Source organism: Brienomyrus brachyistius, chromosome 5 (assembly GCF_023856365.1).
Source record: "Brienomyrus brachyistius isolate T26 chromosome 5, BBRACH_0.4, whole genome shotgun sequence".
NCBI classification, from domain to species: domain Eukaryota; kingdom Metazoa; phylum Chordata; class Actinopteri; order Osteoglossiformes; family Mormyridae; genus Brienomyrus; species Brienomyrus brachyistius.
The window spans coordinates 24,371,164-24,388,311 of NC_064537.1; the positions used below are offsets into that span (position 1 = coordinate 24,371,164).

General features: G+C 47.7%; 1 protein-coding gene across 2 annotated transcripts; it reads right to left on the minus strand.

The window, feature by feature from the left end:
* Positions 1-8,332: 8,332 nt before the first annotated feature.
* On the minus strand, positions 8,333-16,453 carry telo2 (TEL2, telomere maintenance 2, homolog (S. cerevisiae)). Of its 2 annotated transcripts, none has more exons than XM_049015069.1 (21): positions 16,289-16,453; positions 15,240-15,592; positions 14,868-15,145; positions 14,605-14,673; positions 14,329-14,476; positions 14,132-14,235; positions 13,649-13,722; positions 13,239-13,380; positions 12,957-13,093; positions 12,716-12,813; positions 12,493-12,618; positions 12,329-12,417; positions 12,138-12,229; positions 11,914-12,030; positions 11,367-11,438; positions 11,102-11,275; positions 10,675-10,766; positions 10,426-10,525; positions 10,265-10,329; positions 10,037-10,152; positions 8,333-8,902 (listed from the first exon to the last, which is right to left on the minus strand). In XM_049015069.1, exons 2-21 carry the CDS (start codon positions 15,578-15,580, stop codon positions 8,784-8,786), a joined length of 2,553 nt encoding a protein of 850 aa, XP_048871026.1. In that variant the 5' UTR covers positions 15,581-15,592; positions 16,289-16,453; the 3' UTR covers positions 8,333-8,783. The 2 variants fall into 2 exon arrangements, with proteins under 2 accessions (XP_048871026.1, XP_048871027.1); XM_049015070.1 differs by having other exon boundaries at positions 13,649-13,717; positions 14,133-14,235; positions 16,289-16,452.
* Between the last annotated feature and the right edge of the window lie 695 nt (positions 16,454-17,148).

A 17,148-nucleotide genomic window follows, 5' to 3' on the forward strand; every position in this document is an offset into this window, starting at 1 on the left:
CTCCCACCTCCAGGACAAGGTTTGGTTTCCTCTCTGCTGTGTGTGTGGGCTTTGCATGCTCTCCCTGTGTGGACAACAATGCAAAGGCCTGCAGTTAGGTAAATGGACATCTGTAAATTTCCCAGTGTTTTCTGGGTGCATGCCGTGCGATGGACTGGCCCCCATCCAGCTCTGAGCTCTATTCTGCCTGGGATGAGCTCCAGATCTCACTAATGACCCTGATCAGCAATGGAAGATGAATGAATGTATGGAAGACTAGAGTACAACATGACAGTTACTTTTCTCTTAGGATGTGTTTTCAGCTTCTTACATGTCAGTTGTGGCTGAGTATGAAAAGTAATATGGCAGGTTTGTGAAGTTAATCTAGTCAGGAATTAGATACTGCAGTTTTTTTCATATGATCAGTCCCAAAACGCAATAGAAATTTCAGGCCCCACGGCCACTGCTTAAAGGAATCTGCAGTTCGCTTCCAGTGTCAACTGCGGATGCCCAGTGTAGGTCTTGTACGTGAGGAAAAGAGGAAACACGGCGACTTCCTGACAGCTCAGACAGTCACAATAAACTGTGGCCGTGCCTCTGGGTGCATGAAGACGCTTCGGCCCTTTGTTATGCGCCAATGGTTTCCCAGGTAACCATCCCACACAATCAGCCTGAGATGTAGCTTGTCTATTCTCACCGGATCTGCGTCAGCCAGTTAACAGGGAGTTGAGGCAAGCAAGCACAATACTTTTGTCTTTCCAGATGAAAATGGTTTAAAATAGCTGCAAGCATGGAAATTTTAATAAAGTTGTCTTCACGGCACAAGTCAAGCTCCTGAATAAATAGGATATGCAGTTCCTTCCTTACTTCATTAGATTGGTGAGGACAGGTTTGGGAACCTTTGGAATTAGTGGGATTTCTTCACAAATGGCTCAGAAAATTAGATCAGATCTTTATCTTATTTAGTCAGTCTTCATTTATAAACAACATACACATTTCACATCAACATATATTTGCTGAAGAAGTAGTTTGAACTCTCAAGGTTACTGGTGGAAAAAAAAATGTGCAACCCTTCAGACCTCTTCTGTTCAAGTGCATGAATAGCTTCTGAAACCAATAAGACTAGAAAGTGTTATTAAGCTTTTTTTTTCTGGAAATCTGGGGCTTCCATCAGTTCATGGTCATGCAGGTAGCTGGAAGGAATTCAGCAGCTTCATTACTCTGCCTGGGCACGTCTGAGTGAGCGTCGCATGAAGACTGGCATTAAGACATGCAGCAGATACTTCAAATGAATGACAGTTAAGGATTTGCAGGCAAATCTTGCACTCGATAACCTCTGTGATCAGACATCTACCATCAGAAAAACACTGAATAAGTGAGGTTACCATGGAGGAAACCAGTGTTCAAAAAAAAAGAACCCTTGATGATCTACAGCATTACTGGAAGAATGGTCTCAGGACACATAAGGAAAAAGCATAACTTTGTGGTAAATATATGCAGCCCTATATTGGGAGAAAACAAAACACTGCATACCAGCACCTCATGCTGGTTGGAGCCCATTTAAAGCCCGAGGCAAAGCTCACCAGTGTCACCTAATGGGTTGACAGGCACTCACCCTACCTGCGTAGTGTAGTTATGGGAGTATAATGGCTACTTAGCTGCCTCAGGTCTTGTTAGAGTGTATCTGTGTATTTTATCATATTATTATCCTCCTATATGTGTACGTGCAACCCTTAAACAACTAACCCATGGCCCAGAAAGGGTTGCAGACAAGATGTCCTCACAGGGGCCTACCAGATTGTGACGCAGGAATAAGAGACCTTGAGAAAGGAAACAGATTCTGTCAACATAGCAGGGGGCCCACCTTGAGAAATGTAATGTTCTGTATTAACCCTGTTCCACGGAGGCCTCACACAGCATTGACTAGTTTAAAGACAAGACCCATGTAACCCCTCCCCTACCCTATAAATAAAGAAGCCAAGGGACTGTCCGGTGTGACACTCAACAGAGGCGCAGATACTGTCTGTTGCACCTGAAGTGGGCACCCTTGCGCAAGTAAAACAGAAAGACGTGTGCTGTCTCGATTATTCCTGGGTCCTGGAAGTGGAAGTGTGTGAGTGGTAAGCTGCGGCGCTTCCTCACACAGGAGATTGTAGGAGTGAAAGCTACGGCGCTTTCTCCAACATAACTAGATTGTAGGAGTGAAAGCTACGGCGCTTTCTCCTAACAGGTCTGGAGGAAATTCTAAGCTGTATCGAGAAATTCTACAGAAGAATGTCAGCATCTTCTTATGAGCTAAACTTAAATGAAGTTTGTTATAGAACATGACAATGCTCCATAGGAGTAAACCAACAGTGGAACGGCTCAAATCAATAACAGATTTTAATGCAAAAATCCAGATGATTATGAAACTCCTTCAGTTTCAGCTGGAAAAGCATCCCAGGAGGCCACCTTATGAAACTGGCATAGTGGAGACAGTAGGGTCAACCAGTCACTGGAGCAAATGGGGTTAAGGGCCCAATGCTGGGATCACTCTGCTAACTCAGGGATTTGAACAGGCAACCTGTGGAAGATGGTGGTGCAGGAGGTAGTGCTATCGTTTGGGAATTGGAGGGTTGCAGGTTCAAGTCCTGGTTCCTTCTGACCCCATCAAAGTGTCCTTGAGCAAGACACTGAACCCCAAATTGCTCCCGGTGTGCAGGTTAGCGCCTTGCATGGATGATCGCCTCCGCCACCGGTGTGTGAATATATGTATGAATGGGGGAGTGTGAGGCATGAAATGTAAAGCGCTTTGAGTACTCATAGGAGTAGAAAAGCGCTATATAAATGCAGTCCATTTACCATTTCTGAGCTTCAACCTGCAGAGCTGCTGCCCCCCCCTGCAATTTTGTAGTTTTGATGTCTCAATAACTATTCTATAACGTGAAGAAACCTTTCTATGGGTAGGTGTGTCCAAACATTTGACTGGTACTGAATACTGAAGGATGAGCAAGTTGAAGGGTCTGCAACCGTCTGGGGGGGGGGGGGTCTCCAAAGACTAGGAAGAGTAACACTGCTTTAAAATAATTATATTTCAGGGGGCCTCAACCCCCTATGCTGACAAAATACAATGATAATCATCAAAAGCCTCAAGACCTCCATAAACAAGGTCCACTGCACAATGGCTGCGGTAGCAAAAGAAGCCCATGTAGGAGGTAACTGTCTGCATTGTTATCCATATTAATAGATGCATTAAGGGCTGACTGACCTGACCTGAGGGCAGCTACTGGTGTGTGTTGCTTTTTAGACCTGCATCTCCTGCACCCAGTATAATATTCCCATACAAACAAAAGAAATTATATATTCTCAGAGAAACAAAACTGAAATGAGTGAGCAGCATAAAGTTAGGAGCCCTAACAGTGGGATTTAATCACCAGCTGCGATACTGGAAAGCAGAGCCCTGCCTGCCACTCTGACTCCCAGAGGAGCAGAAGCCGGCAGTGAACCGTTTACCAGAAGCAAATCATCTCTCTCAGAAATAGGTGTTAGTTCCCCTCGTTCTCCTGAACATGCTGATAGTGATTGATTTTATATAAATTTTATATTATCAAATTTGTAATTTTTGTTTAAAAATGTTGTGAGTACATTAATCTTGTTCTTATAGATGAAACATTTCATTTTGTTAAATGTGTGGAACAGTGTTGCCCAGGTAATCACTCATCCAGGGCAACAGATTAATTTACAATGCATTTCGATAGAGAATTTCCTTTCAGGTCGATGGCCCCATATTACTGAAACGCTTTTCTCTTGTAGGTTCAATGGGAAACCTTCTGAAAGCATTCGCCCTTTTGGTTTTCTGACTTTTCCTTTGTGAAACAGAAACGCGGAGAATGCGAGGAGTAACATTGCCCAGGTCGGCGTCCCGGCTGCGTTAACAATGTCGCAGGCCCATAGAGACTGTGTGAAGGGAGTCAAGGCCACACAAGAATTATTCTAAGAGGAGGTATTTCCTTCTACTTTGAAATACCCACTTCAGCAACAAGAGTTTAATGGCCCCCTAGATGTATCGAAAAGCGCAATAGTGAGTTGAGTGTTCTAAGGGGGCACGTGCCACCCTGCATGTCCTACCCTAAGCCAGCGGAGTCATTGAAACTGCTAAGGAAGACATGTCCATCACGTATACAGGGAGGTGCACTCGACCTCATTCCTCAGAGAAATAGGAAGTACACTCATTGATACTATAATAACTTTAAGTCGCAGCTGAACAGTGGCCTGCAGTTGGAAAGATCTCCAGTCTCTTAAAATTGCTGTGCGACCCACTGGGGGCTTGTTCATCGTAGCTGGTCACTATCCCAGTGTCACGGTGACAAAGCTGCATATGTTCCATCACATTAAAATTCCTGTGGGGGGGGGGGGGGGGCTGATGGACTTGCAGATAAGGTTACGTATAAGCAGTTCCTGCAGTGCAGCAGCTGAAGCGAATTACAGGAAGCGATGAGGGAGAGATGCTGAGAATATTACAGAATTTAGTGAAATACAAGGAGAGAAACAAAGAATAATCATGAAAAAAAAACAGGGTTTGCTGGCCCAAAAAGAGGAGAGGAATTTTATGTGACTATATACAACAGCATAGGGTTAAAATCAAGACAATGGAGTGAAATATGTGGTTTTATAACCAGAACTGAAATAGTGACAAATCCTCAGAAACATCTGTGGATAAGATACTGTACAGGGGTAGGAAACAGAGGAAGCAGACCCAGTGAAAATAAACCCAAAGATAGAAAAAGGCTGTGAAGGATGCACAGAGTGTAAGTCAGCAGTGGAAGTCACTTCCTGCCAAATCTGTGGAATGGGCTGTGCTGACAGTTCTGGGACTCAGAGAACTGCAAGATACCAAACTTTTATTCAAAGTTATGTTCCGAAACAGATGCTTCATAAATGCATAAGGTCAACTTCTGTAGCCAAAGACACTGTGGACTGCATCACATTGCAGTGGTCGACAGCCTGGCAGACGTTTTTTTTATAACTGATTTTCTAGAAAAAACTTCTAACCTACGAACTGGTGAATATTTGGGATGCTGGGTGTCAGTAGCACTGCTGCCCCCTGCTGGCTAAGACAAAATTTCTCAAAAACCCTGCTGACTAGGAGCAGGGCAGTTCAGAAAAGTTTTATTTTTATGAAGTAAACGTGAATTTCAGCCACCGTCTTGCTGCTTATTCCAGTCAAGGTTAACAGGATGGCAGTCCATTGCAGGGCACATACACAGCCATACATTATGAGCAAATTAGAGACAAGTCAACCTGACCATGTGATTTATACCAGTGTTTCCAAACCCGATCCTTGAAGACCCAGGACAGTCCACATTTTTGGGAGCTGGGAGGGAGCAAAAACATGGGCTGTCTGGCAGGTGGCTGGGAGGGAGCAAAAACATGGACTGTGTGGTGGTCCTGGAGGATCAGGTTGGGACACACTGATTTAGACTGTGTACAGAAACCAGAGCAAACCCACAAAACATGGGGAGAATATGCAACCTCCACACATGCAACGCAGAGGTCACATTCCCTGAAAGTGTTAGATATACACTCACCGGCCACTTTATTAGGTACACCTTGCTAGTACCGGGTTGGACCCTCTTTTACCTTCAGAACTGCCTTAATCCTTTGTGGCATAGATTCAACAAGGTACTGGAAACATTCCTCAGAGATATTGGTCCATATTGACATGATAGCATCACGCAGTTGCTGCAGATTTGCTGGCTGCACATCCATGATGCGAATCTCCCGTTCCACCACATCCCAAAGGTGCTCTATTGGATTGAGATCTGGTGACTGTGGAGGCCATTTGAGTACAGTGAACTCATTGTCATGTTCAAGAAACCAGTCTGAGATGATTTGAGCTTTATGACATGGTGCATTATCCTGCTGGAAGTAGCCATCAGAAGATGGGTACACTGTGGTCATAAAGGGATAGACATGGGCAGCAACAATACTCAGGTAGGCTGTGGCATTGCAACGATGATCAATTAGTACAAAGGGGCCCAAAGTGTGCCAAGAAGAATTATGTCCCCCACACCATTACACCACCACCAGCAGCCTGAACCGTTGATACAAGGCAAGATGGATCCATGCTTTCATGTTGTTGACACCAAATTCTGACCCTACCATCCGAATGTCGCAGCAGAAATCGAGACTCATCAGACCAGGCAACATTTTTCCAATCTTCTATTGTCCAATTTCGGTGAGCCTGTGCGAATTGTAGCCTCAGTTTCCTGTTCTTTGCTGACAGGAGTGGCACCCGGTGTGGTCTTCTGCTGCTGTAGCCCATCTGCCTCAAGGTTTGACATGTTGTGCGTTCGGAGATGCTCTTCTGCATACCTTGGTTTTAACGAGTGGTTATTTGAGTTACTGTTGCCTTTCTATCAGCTCGAACCACTCCGGCCATTCTCCTCTGACCTCTGGCATCAACAAGGCATTTTCGCCCACAGGACTGCCGCTCACTGGATGTTTTCCCTTTTTCGGACCATTCTCTGTAAACCCTAAAGATGGTTGTGCATGACAATCCCAGAAGATCAGCAGTTTCTGCAATACTCAGACCAGCCCGTCCGGCACCAACAACCATGCCACGTTCAAAGTAATTTAAATCACCTTTCTTCCCCATTCTGAAGCTCGGTTTGAACTGCAGCGGTTCGTCTTGACCATGTCAACATGCCTAAATGCATTGAGTTGCCACCATGTGATCGGCTGATCAGTAATTTGCGTCAACGAGCAGTTGGACAGGTGTGCCTAATAAAGTGGCCGGTGAGTGTAGCTATACTGCCTAACAAGCATGCTCCCAGTGAATTACAAATTTAAAAATGCCAATTAAATTAAAAAATGTACACAACCCAGGAAGAGCACATTACGTGTAAAAACAGCCATCTTCCTCAGCAGGCTCCCTCACTGTTTACCTCAGGGATTTACAGTTTCTCCAAACCTCATTCCTTTTCACAGATGCTGCTCCTCTCAGTGGAAAGCACTTAAAATGGAAAGAGTGAGATGCAGAATCAGCCTCCAAAGTCTGTTAGGAGCTCCAGCTGGTGTTAGCCCAAGGCTGAGTATCACTATTACACACATGCAGCTCTGGGAAAAAAATGAGATCACAGCAAAATTTTCAGTTTCACTCATTTCTTAATTCATGGGTGTGTGTCTCTGTAAAATATACATTAATTTGGAAACTGCAGCCTGGCCCTTCCCTGCTTCTCATTGATGAAGGGCTTCTTCTTTGCTTTATGGGTCTTCAGTCCTGCTTCTAGGAGCCTGTTATGAACTGGCCTAGCAGTGCTTCACACCACTTAATGTTTCCTATTCTGTCTGAAGGTCACTTGAGGTCATCTTCCGATTTATGAGGCCCTGCCTGATAAGTTAACGATCATCTCTGGCATTATAAAGTTGCTTTTGCCCTCTCTGGCTGATTTTTGGTTGTTCCCAGTATCTCCTGCTTCAGCTTGTTTTTGTGTCCTGCTGTCTTAGAACCTTCGAGCCTGGAAGCAGCCTGCTGCTCAGTGCAGCCTTCTGCCAGCAGAACCAGGATTAAACTAGGATTTAAAAATGCATATTTTTTTAAAAATATTGAGTGGTTTCAATTATTTTCAAAGCTGTGTGCTCCCAATGCTGTACGGCACCAGCCGCTGGGTCATTAGAAGGTATATCTTACTTCATTTTAAAACCTGTATAACACCAATTTCCCATAGAACTACCACAAGAAAATTTAGGTGATTTAAAAAATATATATATATCCAAAATGCTGTCCATCATCTTCCAACCGCTTCAGTCAGGCTTAAGTCAGGAGACACTCTGGATGGGCTTTCAACCAAACACGGGTACACACGTCGGTTATGTACAACCTATCTTCATGTCTCTGAACTGGGGGAAGAGACTGGACCACCTGCAGGAAACCCATACACTAACAGGCAGAACACACACACACACACACACATACACACAGATATACACAGTCCACGTATTCATATCTTTATGGGGACCCTAATCCCAACAATGACGACCGTAACCCCCACCCAGCCCTGACTTTAACAATAAACAACCAAACAAAATACAAGACTTTCGGCGTTTTTAGTTTTTTCATTGGAGTCACAGATTTTTATAAAATTGAGTTTCCCCTTGTGGAGACTGAAAAAACTGTTATTTTCACCATTATATGACATTGTGGGGACATTTGGCTAGCACAATGTAATATAGATAACACACACACACACACACACACACACAGCAGAGATGGGATTCAAACCCCTACTGTGGAGGTGTGCAGCGACAGCACCACCCAACCATCTGGTACCAGGACCAACTTGGTCTTAAGAGTTTAACAGAACAAACATGCTTTAGCTTTATTACAGTCCTGAGAAGAACTTTTTATTCAAAAGTAAAGTACAATACCTGTAATCAGCATAGTTACAGCTGAGTGGACGCTCAATAAATAACAACAAAGCAATGAAACAAGCGAGTTGCTTTAGAGCCGTGTGTGATCTCATGTCTAAATATTACTTTCAGTTTCACTGCCGCTATATTTTCTGAGCATAAAATCAGCATTACAGCTGTGCGATTCCTAAGGGAGGGTGACGTCGGCTCATGGTGGGGGGGGGATCACACAGCTTCCTCACACCTGTGAAGGAGACAGATTTCTGAGAAGATGCTGAGAAAAACGTCCCCCCTCCCCACCAAATTCCTGCTCTATTTCTGTCCTCCGTCTTCCGCTCTCTTTGTTCTGTCCCCGTTTGAAGAGGCGGGTGGGAGCCGCGTTGAAAGCAGGACCCCCGCGGCGTCCTTTCGCTTCAGGCCTGGGGGGCCTCGGCCGGGACCTCCAGGGACACCCTGAGGCTCCTCTCCAGCAGGGCCAGGGCCTGGGCAGCCAGGCTGCGGCAGTCTGTGTCTGGGTCTCCCTCCACCATGTCTGAAACCACCGATCACAGTTATCTACCTCATTACCAATCACACACACTATTACCAACATGACATCATGACTAGATTCTAAAACTGAATTTGTATGGAAGGGGCACCATCTCACAGATTTGCATTTTCTATGGAAATGGAGGGGAAGATAAGCTGGCAGCGAACAAGGTCTCACTGTACAGGATGTCCTTAAATCCCCACTTTACTTCCCAGAAATGCCGTGTCACAGCTGCAATCTCCCCCCCGCCCCCCCCGCCTGACCCGTGTTGAGGGCAGGACATCCCCAACTGACGCAGTTTCTGCCTGCCAGGAACTCCCTGCAGCAGTGGGTCACCAGTCCGGGGGCTGGCCCAGCGAGAGATCTGCCTGCAGCCCGATTCTCACGACTCCCCCTCACCAAAGATGCCACTTCTTCAGTTACACAGCTCTTGAAAAAAGTCAGAGTCCGCAGCACAATTTTTGTTTCACTCAAATAATATATATATTTTTTGCAAACTGCAGCCTGGCTCTTCCCTGCTTCTCATTGATGAAGGCCGCTTCCTTGCTTTATGGGACTTCATTCCTAGGAGCCTGATACACACTGTCCTAACAGTGCACTTCACACCTGCACTTAATGTTTCCCTTTCCTTCTGAAGGTCACTTGATGTCATCCTACGATTCATCAGAAACTGTGAAATAAGTTGACAGTCGTCTCTGGCATTAATTAGAAAGTTCCTTCCTCCCTCTACCTGGCTGGTTCTTGGTCATTCCCAGTGTCTCCTGCTTCACCTTATTCTTGTGTCCTGCTGTCTTAGAAATTTTGAGCCTGGAAGTAACCTGCTGCTCAGCGTAGGCTTCTGCCTGCCAGCTGAACCAGGATTAAACCAGGTTTTTAAAATGCATATAATTATATTTTTTCCAGAGCTGTATATGTTCTTATATAGAGAGAGGAACAAAACAAAAGGCACCAATGAGAATGATGATGCATTTACCGATGACAGTGGTTTCAAACACACAACTGAAAATCAGAAGTGGGTTTTAATGGCGGTCGAGTGTCACACACAGCACAGGGACATGGAAGATTAGGGCTCGTGGCTGCAGATATTGTGAGTATGAGGCACTGGGGGGAAGAGGCAGCCGGGCGGCGCCCTCCTACCTGCCAGCCAGGCCCTCGTCTCCGGCAGCAGATCGCTGAGCTCCGGCAGCAGGTGCTGGGCAGGCATGGTGAGGAAAACGGCACAGACTGCGAAGAGGACGCCCTGCCGGACCACCCTGACGGCAGAAGCCGAGTGTCACACACAGCACAGGGACGTGGAAGATTAGGGCTCGTGGTCTGTGTGGGTGTTTGCCTGAGTTTTCGTCTGCAAAGCGGCGTCTCACTCACTGGTCGCTATGGTAACGGACATTCCACACAAAGTCCAGTAGAGCCTTGCCCATCTGAGTGGCCACCTGTGTGACAGCACGCCCGAGTAAGCGGAGATCCCCAATGACGCATGGTACGGGGCCCCGCCCCTCCCGGAAGGAGGGCGGGGCTGTGCTACGTACCGGCGCGTTTACCGCCAGGTGCGTCAGCAGGCCCAGCGTGTGCACCAGCCTCCCCAGCACCAGGTGGTCACTCCCCATGAGGTCAAAGGTCACCTGCGGCCTGAGAGACAGGGGCAGGGTGGAGACATAGACACCATGACATCATTCGGTAACTATGGGACAAAATTGTGTTTCAAACTGTCCTTAGATACGAGCCCCTCACGCCGTGGTCACCACGCCATGGGACCCCAGGCTCCACCCCTTATGTACCTGTCATAGTTACACAGCAACGGGAAGAAGAAGCAGCCAGCAAGAGGAGCATAGCGGCTGGGAGCAGCCGTGCCGGTAGCAGAGGCAGCACCCTGCGTGGAATGAGATCACAGCCCATGGAGACGGTGTCCTGCTCTGGCAACACAAAGGCTGCTTCACAGCTCGCAAATCTTGAGCGCAAACACCTGAACGCTGCATCTTAATAGCGTTTCATTGCAACAATCTTGCCAAAAAAAACAAAGACTACGATGTGAAACTTTTCATCAACGCCGTGTTTAATTTCCATATTTTGACTCACGGCTAAATTCTGATGCATGTATTATGGGACTTAACAGAAAGTTGAAATTATCCTCATTTAACATCAATGATCATTAGGTCATGTGAGGAACCAGCTGGCCAATTGTAGCAGAGGAGGGCGGAGCCTTACTTTAGCAAAGCGCCGGGTCTTGCTCTGAATGCGCTGTTCCACCACCTGCCTCCAGTGCAGAGGCGGGGCATTCTGGTCGAGGGGTTTCACCACACTGATGGGCTGAGCCCCCCGGGGAGGCCGGCCCTGCTCTATGATTGGCTGGGATAGCTCCTGGGCTGACAGGGCGAGCACCTGGTATAAATGAGAGGGGGGGTGGGGTTCTCTTAATAACAAGTCTGCTGAATGTGAGAAGCTACTTGGGGGAGACAATCCGCCCTCTCACCTCCAGGACATCCAGGCGCTGCCGCAGACTGTAATTCACAGCGTAGAACTCGGTGGTGAGGAACTCAACTACCTGGTTGGACGTTTAAACAGTTAAACGGTTAGCAGGCAGGATCTTAGAAAAGACTTCTCCATTTTGATAATACTTGTCTGCCTATGTTGCGCTTAACATTCATTTCAAATACATTTTAAAGAAGATACATTTTCCCCAGAGGTATGTTACAGAGCTCAGGGATAAATCTTGTACCACTGCAGGCAAATATGAAATGCATATTCCGGATGGCCGTCTCCATTACTTCACGCCTCCTGGGCTGAGGGTGGAGCCTCCCGACCTTCCCTGTTTTCTCCAAGGACTCCAGCTCCAGCCCAGCGTTCAAACACAAGCGGCCAGGAATCTCTAAATTGGCCACAGAGTGTGACTGTGTGAGCCCTGCCATGGACCGGCATCCCAACCAGGGTGCCCCCTGCCCTGCGCTGCACCTTGTGCTAGAGGCGGTTAGGGTTGGATATTTGGATGGATGGACAGATGAGTGTACTCAGTGACGTACAGGGACGGTGTCGGTGACCACAAGGGCCACCATGGCCCCCCGCCGTAGTGCAAGGAAGTCGGGGATGCAGTACGAATCCTCCAGGTGCAGAAGCACTTTGCTGAGCTCTACACCAACCTGCGGACAGACAGGCATGAGAAGAGACAGCTGGGGAGGGGACGTGGGGGGGGGTCAGGCTGGTGAGGTGAGGGATAAGGGTCAGGGGGCCGGAGCACGTGAGTCACCTCCCTGGCCGCCGAGATGTTCCGCCGCACCAGACCCTCTGCGGCCCGCAGGCTGAGCTCCACACGGGCGGCGTCCTTAGAGGACATGAGGGCTGGGGGGGGCAGACAGCAGGGAGGAGCCAGTTACAAAAAAGCCATCCACCTGGGGAGGGGGGGAGACCATGGGAGGTGATGGGGACACCTGCTCTTACCCTCCAAACAATCCCGCAGGTACCGGGGGGGAGCGGCAGTGGGCATCTCCTGATCGGCAGACATGTCGTAGGGGGCGAGCTCATCATCGCTGTCACAGACAGAGAGCTCACATTAGCAGGCAGGGACCGAGTCCCCGCTCAGACGCCACTTCCTGTCTTCTCACCTGTCCAGTTCTGAGCCTGACCCCCCGTCACCCTCCGGATCATGCTCTGGCGACGAGCTCAGCGGTGAGCCTGGCCGCCCGCGTGACCCGGCACTCTCCTTCTGCTCTGCGCACTGGTTCCCTGGTCTGCGGGCAGAAAACAAGACAGTGCTGTGCTTAAAAGGGACAGCTGCGATAAAGACTGAATGACAGAGCGAATTGCAGACTTATTCCCAGACGTCACCTGTCAGCAGGGACGACCTCCTCCGAGGGTACGGCCTCCTCGGGCACATGGGGGTCCATCATGGAGAGCAGCTCCCTAATCTCCTCATCATCGTCATACTGGGAACGAGAAATGTCAGCCTGCCTTTTGACATGATATCAGCGCTGCGCTGCCAGTCAGTAACACATTCGTAATAAAAAAAAAAGCAGACAAATGAATGACCGTATCGGATTTTCCTGCGGGACGTCAGATCGGCCCTTACCTCGAATTTCAGTTGGGTCCCGCCGGCATCCAGCCGGGAGCTCAGGCACTCGCCGACCACCATGCCGATCCGCCGTATCTGCACCACGGCGCTGTCCAGGCGGCACTGGATCCCTCCCAGCATGCATTGCCGCAAATCTAAATAGGCAATGAGAGAGACTTGGACCCCATACAGGAATTTAGGGAATGGGTAAATAACATATGCGGCCCCCTCGAAAACACCCTGCTGGGTCTTAAACCTGGTTAAACCTACTGCTACACGCCAGCCTGCATGGCCACCCACCTGCCCGCAGCTCCTCCAGCTCGCGGTCATCCAGCAGACCTACGCATAACAGCAGACAGCGGCTCACGTAGAGTTGCTGCTCAAGGGGGGTGTGTTTGACTGCACTGCTGCTGGACCAGGCCTGGCACAGCGCCCGCAGCACCTGTGCATGGGGCACATGTGCAATCAGAGAATGTCATGCACTCACAGGATGCAGCGTGGCACCAGTGCATTCAAAGAGCATCACACACTCATAGGCTGCAGCGACTGAGTATGCAGCACACACGCAGTCAGAGAGCATCATGTATTCATGGGCTACAGAACCTGAGCATGCATAACGCGCAAAGTGAACAAGAGTCACGCACTCATGGGCTGCAGCACTCAAGGGACGCGACATGAGATAGCAGCTGGTTTGCCTGCTTATAACCGACCTGAGAGAGGAGCGGCCGGCGCTCCCTGTCCCGTGCCAGGTATCCCAGGAGGGTCCTCAGGACGCGGCTCTTGGCCAATGAGAAAAAAATACCAAACAGGAATTACAAACACTATCATTTATCTCACAAGAGACACCTACAGGTTGCCTCTGTGGGGCGCTGTATGGCTGTGTAGGTTATGAGGGTGCCAAAGTCCAGTGGGTTGCTGGTTCAAATCCCCTGGCTGACAAATAAATAGCCGCTAACCTTTTGAGCAAGATACTTAGGTTCAAAAACTGTTCCGAGGGCGGCAGATAAATAGGATAAATAGCTGATTTTCACTCCCAAGCTTCGCTCGCACTTGTACGTGTGCGTTTCATAGGAGAGAAAAGATAGGACATGAAGACTAGACAATTTCTACATACCTGTATGAATGTTGGTTTCAGACAGCATCACTAAAACACTTCAAATGCACGAATCAGCGACCTTCAGTCCAGCACCTCACCTCGTACTTGTACTGTAAGAGCAGCAGTTTGTGTGTGACCACAAACTGGACCTTCTTATTCTTCACCACCAGATTCCCCATGATCCTGGACAGGGCATCTGGTCTGAGGGGAGAGACGGAGAGAGGGTAGGCTGTCGTTACCGGCTCCATGGGCTCCGTATCCATCCGTACCATCTCCGGTGGTCTCTCCACTCACCCGTCCACGGCCTGCACAAGCCCCACGACCACGCTCTCCATCCAGCGCTCCGGAACATTCTCCATGAGCCGCCAGCACACACGCTGCCACACCATGTCGGAGCGAGTGTTGGCACAGAGGCGCGGTGCCAGCTCCCGAAACACCAGCTCTGTCAGAGGTGCAACACACACACACACACACACACACGCACGAACGCACACAAGCAAGCAGGGAATATGACATAAGCAGTGCACTATGTCTATAATAAATAATTAATAGCTATAAATCTACACTTACTGCTATGTCCCTGTATGCAAGCTTTCCCCAACAGCTCTGCTACAAAACTCAGGGAACAATCCTGTCCACCTGTAGGGACATGAAGACCACAAGACACACTGCAGAAAAAAATGAGGCTAGACATACATCATGTATTATTCACATAAGAAATATATTTAAAGACAGTTTCGTCACCACGACAAATGGATCATTATGCAAAGACAGGCATGCGTATTTATCGATAACGATAAGTAGAAGGTACCCTGAGATCCTGGCTGTCCTACCTCTCAGAGCCCTGCAGGTCTTTTCCAGGGCGCAATTCATTTCCCTGGCCAGAAGGGGGTAGTAGTAGTCTGGCAGGAAGAGAGGTCTGTTGTGTGGATGTAAGTGGTTGGCAGTGATATCCGGTAAAGACACCAGGCGTCCCAGAAGTATCTCTCTGAGCTGTGGGGAGTCTGAGGAGTTAGACCCTTTGCACCGACTCCACAGCAGATCTGTCAGACGGCCAGTCTGAAGGTACTGCTCAAGGACGTCCACCACCTTGTCCTGACCCGAACTTTGACTAAATGTCAAACGGACAGGAGTTTTAAGGGCGATTTTGCGGGAAACAAACATCCATGCCAAATACTCCTAATTATTCTTAAAATAATACATACCTGAGAGTACCAATGCAGTCCATGAGTACCAGCATTGATTGGTCTGGTGGACCACATAGGAAAAACCTATCCCAGAGTTCACGGTGTTGAGAGGCATTGAGCCGCTGCAGCCAATCAGCTTGGAGGTTACTGGCGAGGAACTTTAAAATCCTGGTATAATGCACCCGGTTGAACTCTTTCATAAGTGTTTCGGAGACCTCGGTGTTTGGCCCATCACACAGGTAACGGGTCAGTAACTTAAGGGTCTCTATCATTTCCACAGCATCCCCTGATGTACAAAGAGTTCTGACATGCCGGTTCAACTCAAGTCGCACTTCTGCCTCTGCGTCTGGTCCCTCCATCTACATGCAGTCCTGAGGACATAGAGGCACAATTCTTCACTGAGGTTTTCGGAATAATGTTAACTGTTAAATGTTAAGGAATGATGTAACTTGTATCTCAACAAGCACAAAAGCCTTGATGCTTGATCGTACTTAAGTGGGAAATTTTTGAGGAGGACACCCTCCATGATAAAATTTGCCGAGAATTTGCTGAGCTGGGGTAAGACATGTATACGAAAATCAGGGGAAATCGCTCAATGGATTTAGAAAAACTATTCTTCAATGGGACTATATATAGGGGGCTGATCCCCTAAATAGGGGTTAGAACCGCCTATGGTATCGTGATACGTGTGGTTTAAGACGGTAGCGAGCAAGCCAGTCGATTAAAAAAAGCACACTCGAACACACATGCATCGGCTGGTGGTGGTGAATGATCACTTTCCGGCCGATCTGACAATCTATTCAAGTAAAGCAAATAGCGACTATGATACAATTTTGATGTCAGAGTATCTGGCTCCGAAAAAAATCGGCTCAGACAAGCCAGTGACCTGCGTAACTTTTGTCGGAAAATCCAAAACGGTTATCTGACTAAACCTTTTGGTGATATTTATCATGCACGCATCACATAACTGAACAACACTTTCGTTTAGGAGAAACATTTGATGGCTTGGCAGCCAGCTTCGTTATCTCGGTTTAAGCATATATATGTAAATTATAGGTTCCGCTCACCAATAACAGCTAAAGGCCGAAAACATGCATCAGCTCTTGCTGAAATACATTGAAGAACAAACCATCCATGCACCTCTGAGTGGGCTTACTAAATAAATCCGTGTAGCACGTCGCAATTCTGTGTGAATGGTTCCTACAAACAAACGTTCCGTCTGTACTCGCAAGCCCAACGAGATCTCTGTTCAGATATATAAAAAACGAAAGCATGGGGGAAATTCATGTAATTGGTATTTCTGTGGGTGGACTTTCCCTCGCCGCGTTTTTTTTCAGAATTGGACTCAGTTGCGTATTTCCTTATTCGGGAAAAGTAGTGAAACTTACCGAGATATCTGGCACACATCAGCGGATGACGTTTTAAAATAATGAATCAAACCTTGCGTGGGTCCGTACTTTTAGACCTCTTACATGTGTCTGCACAGCATCATTCTTGTGGTTCAGATATATCACATGATTCTACCAAAGCAGTAGCGATTCCTCTGTCAATCCCACCAGTAGAATACCAGACTTCCATGGTTGACATCAGAGTATTGTTTCCTGCTGGTCCCACAGTTGCGTCTGCCCCAAAACAAAAAGCTGGAATTTACCAATCATTTCAGCATTTTGATGCTGATCTGTATATTAGTCCCTAGTTGAGTAGGCATCCGAGTCTGAGTTTATGATCTCTCAGGATGCCAGCTGGACCTAGGGAGTGCATTGCCCAAATGAGGTGAAAGATTTGGGGGATATATGAAGCATCCACTACATATGCCTAATATCAATAAAGATGAGATAAATATTCTGAAGTAAAGTTGACTTACAATATTGTTTTTTTTAATGCTTTAAATCAATGGTCTTCAACACAGACATGAGCTACTACAGGA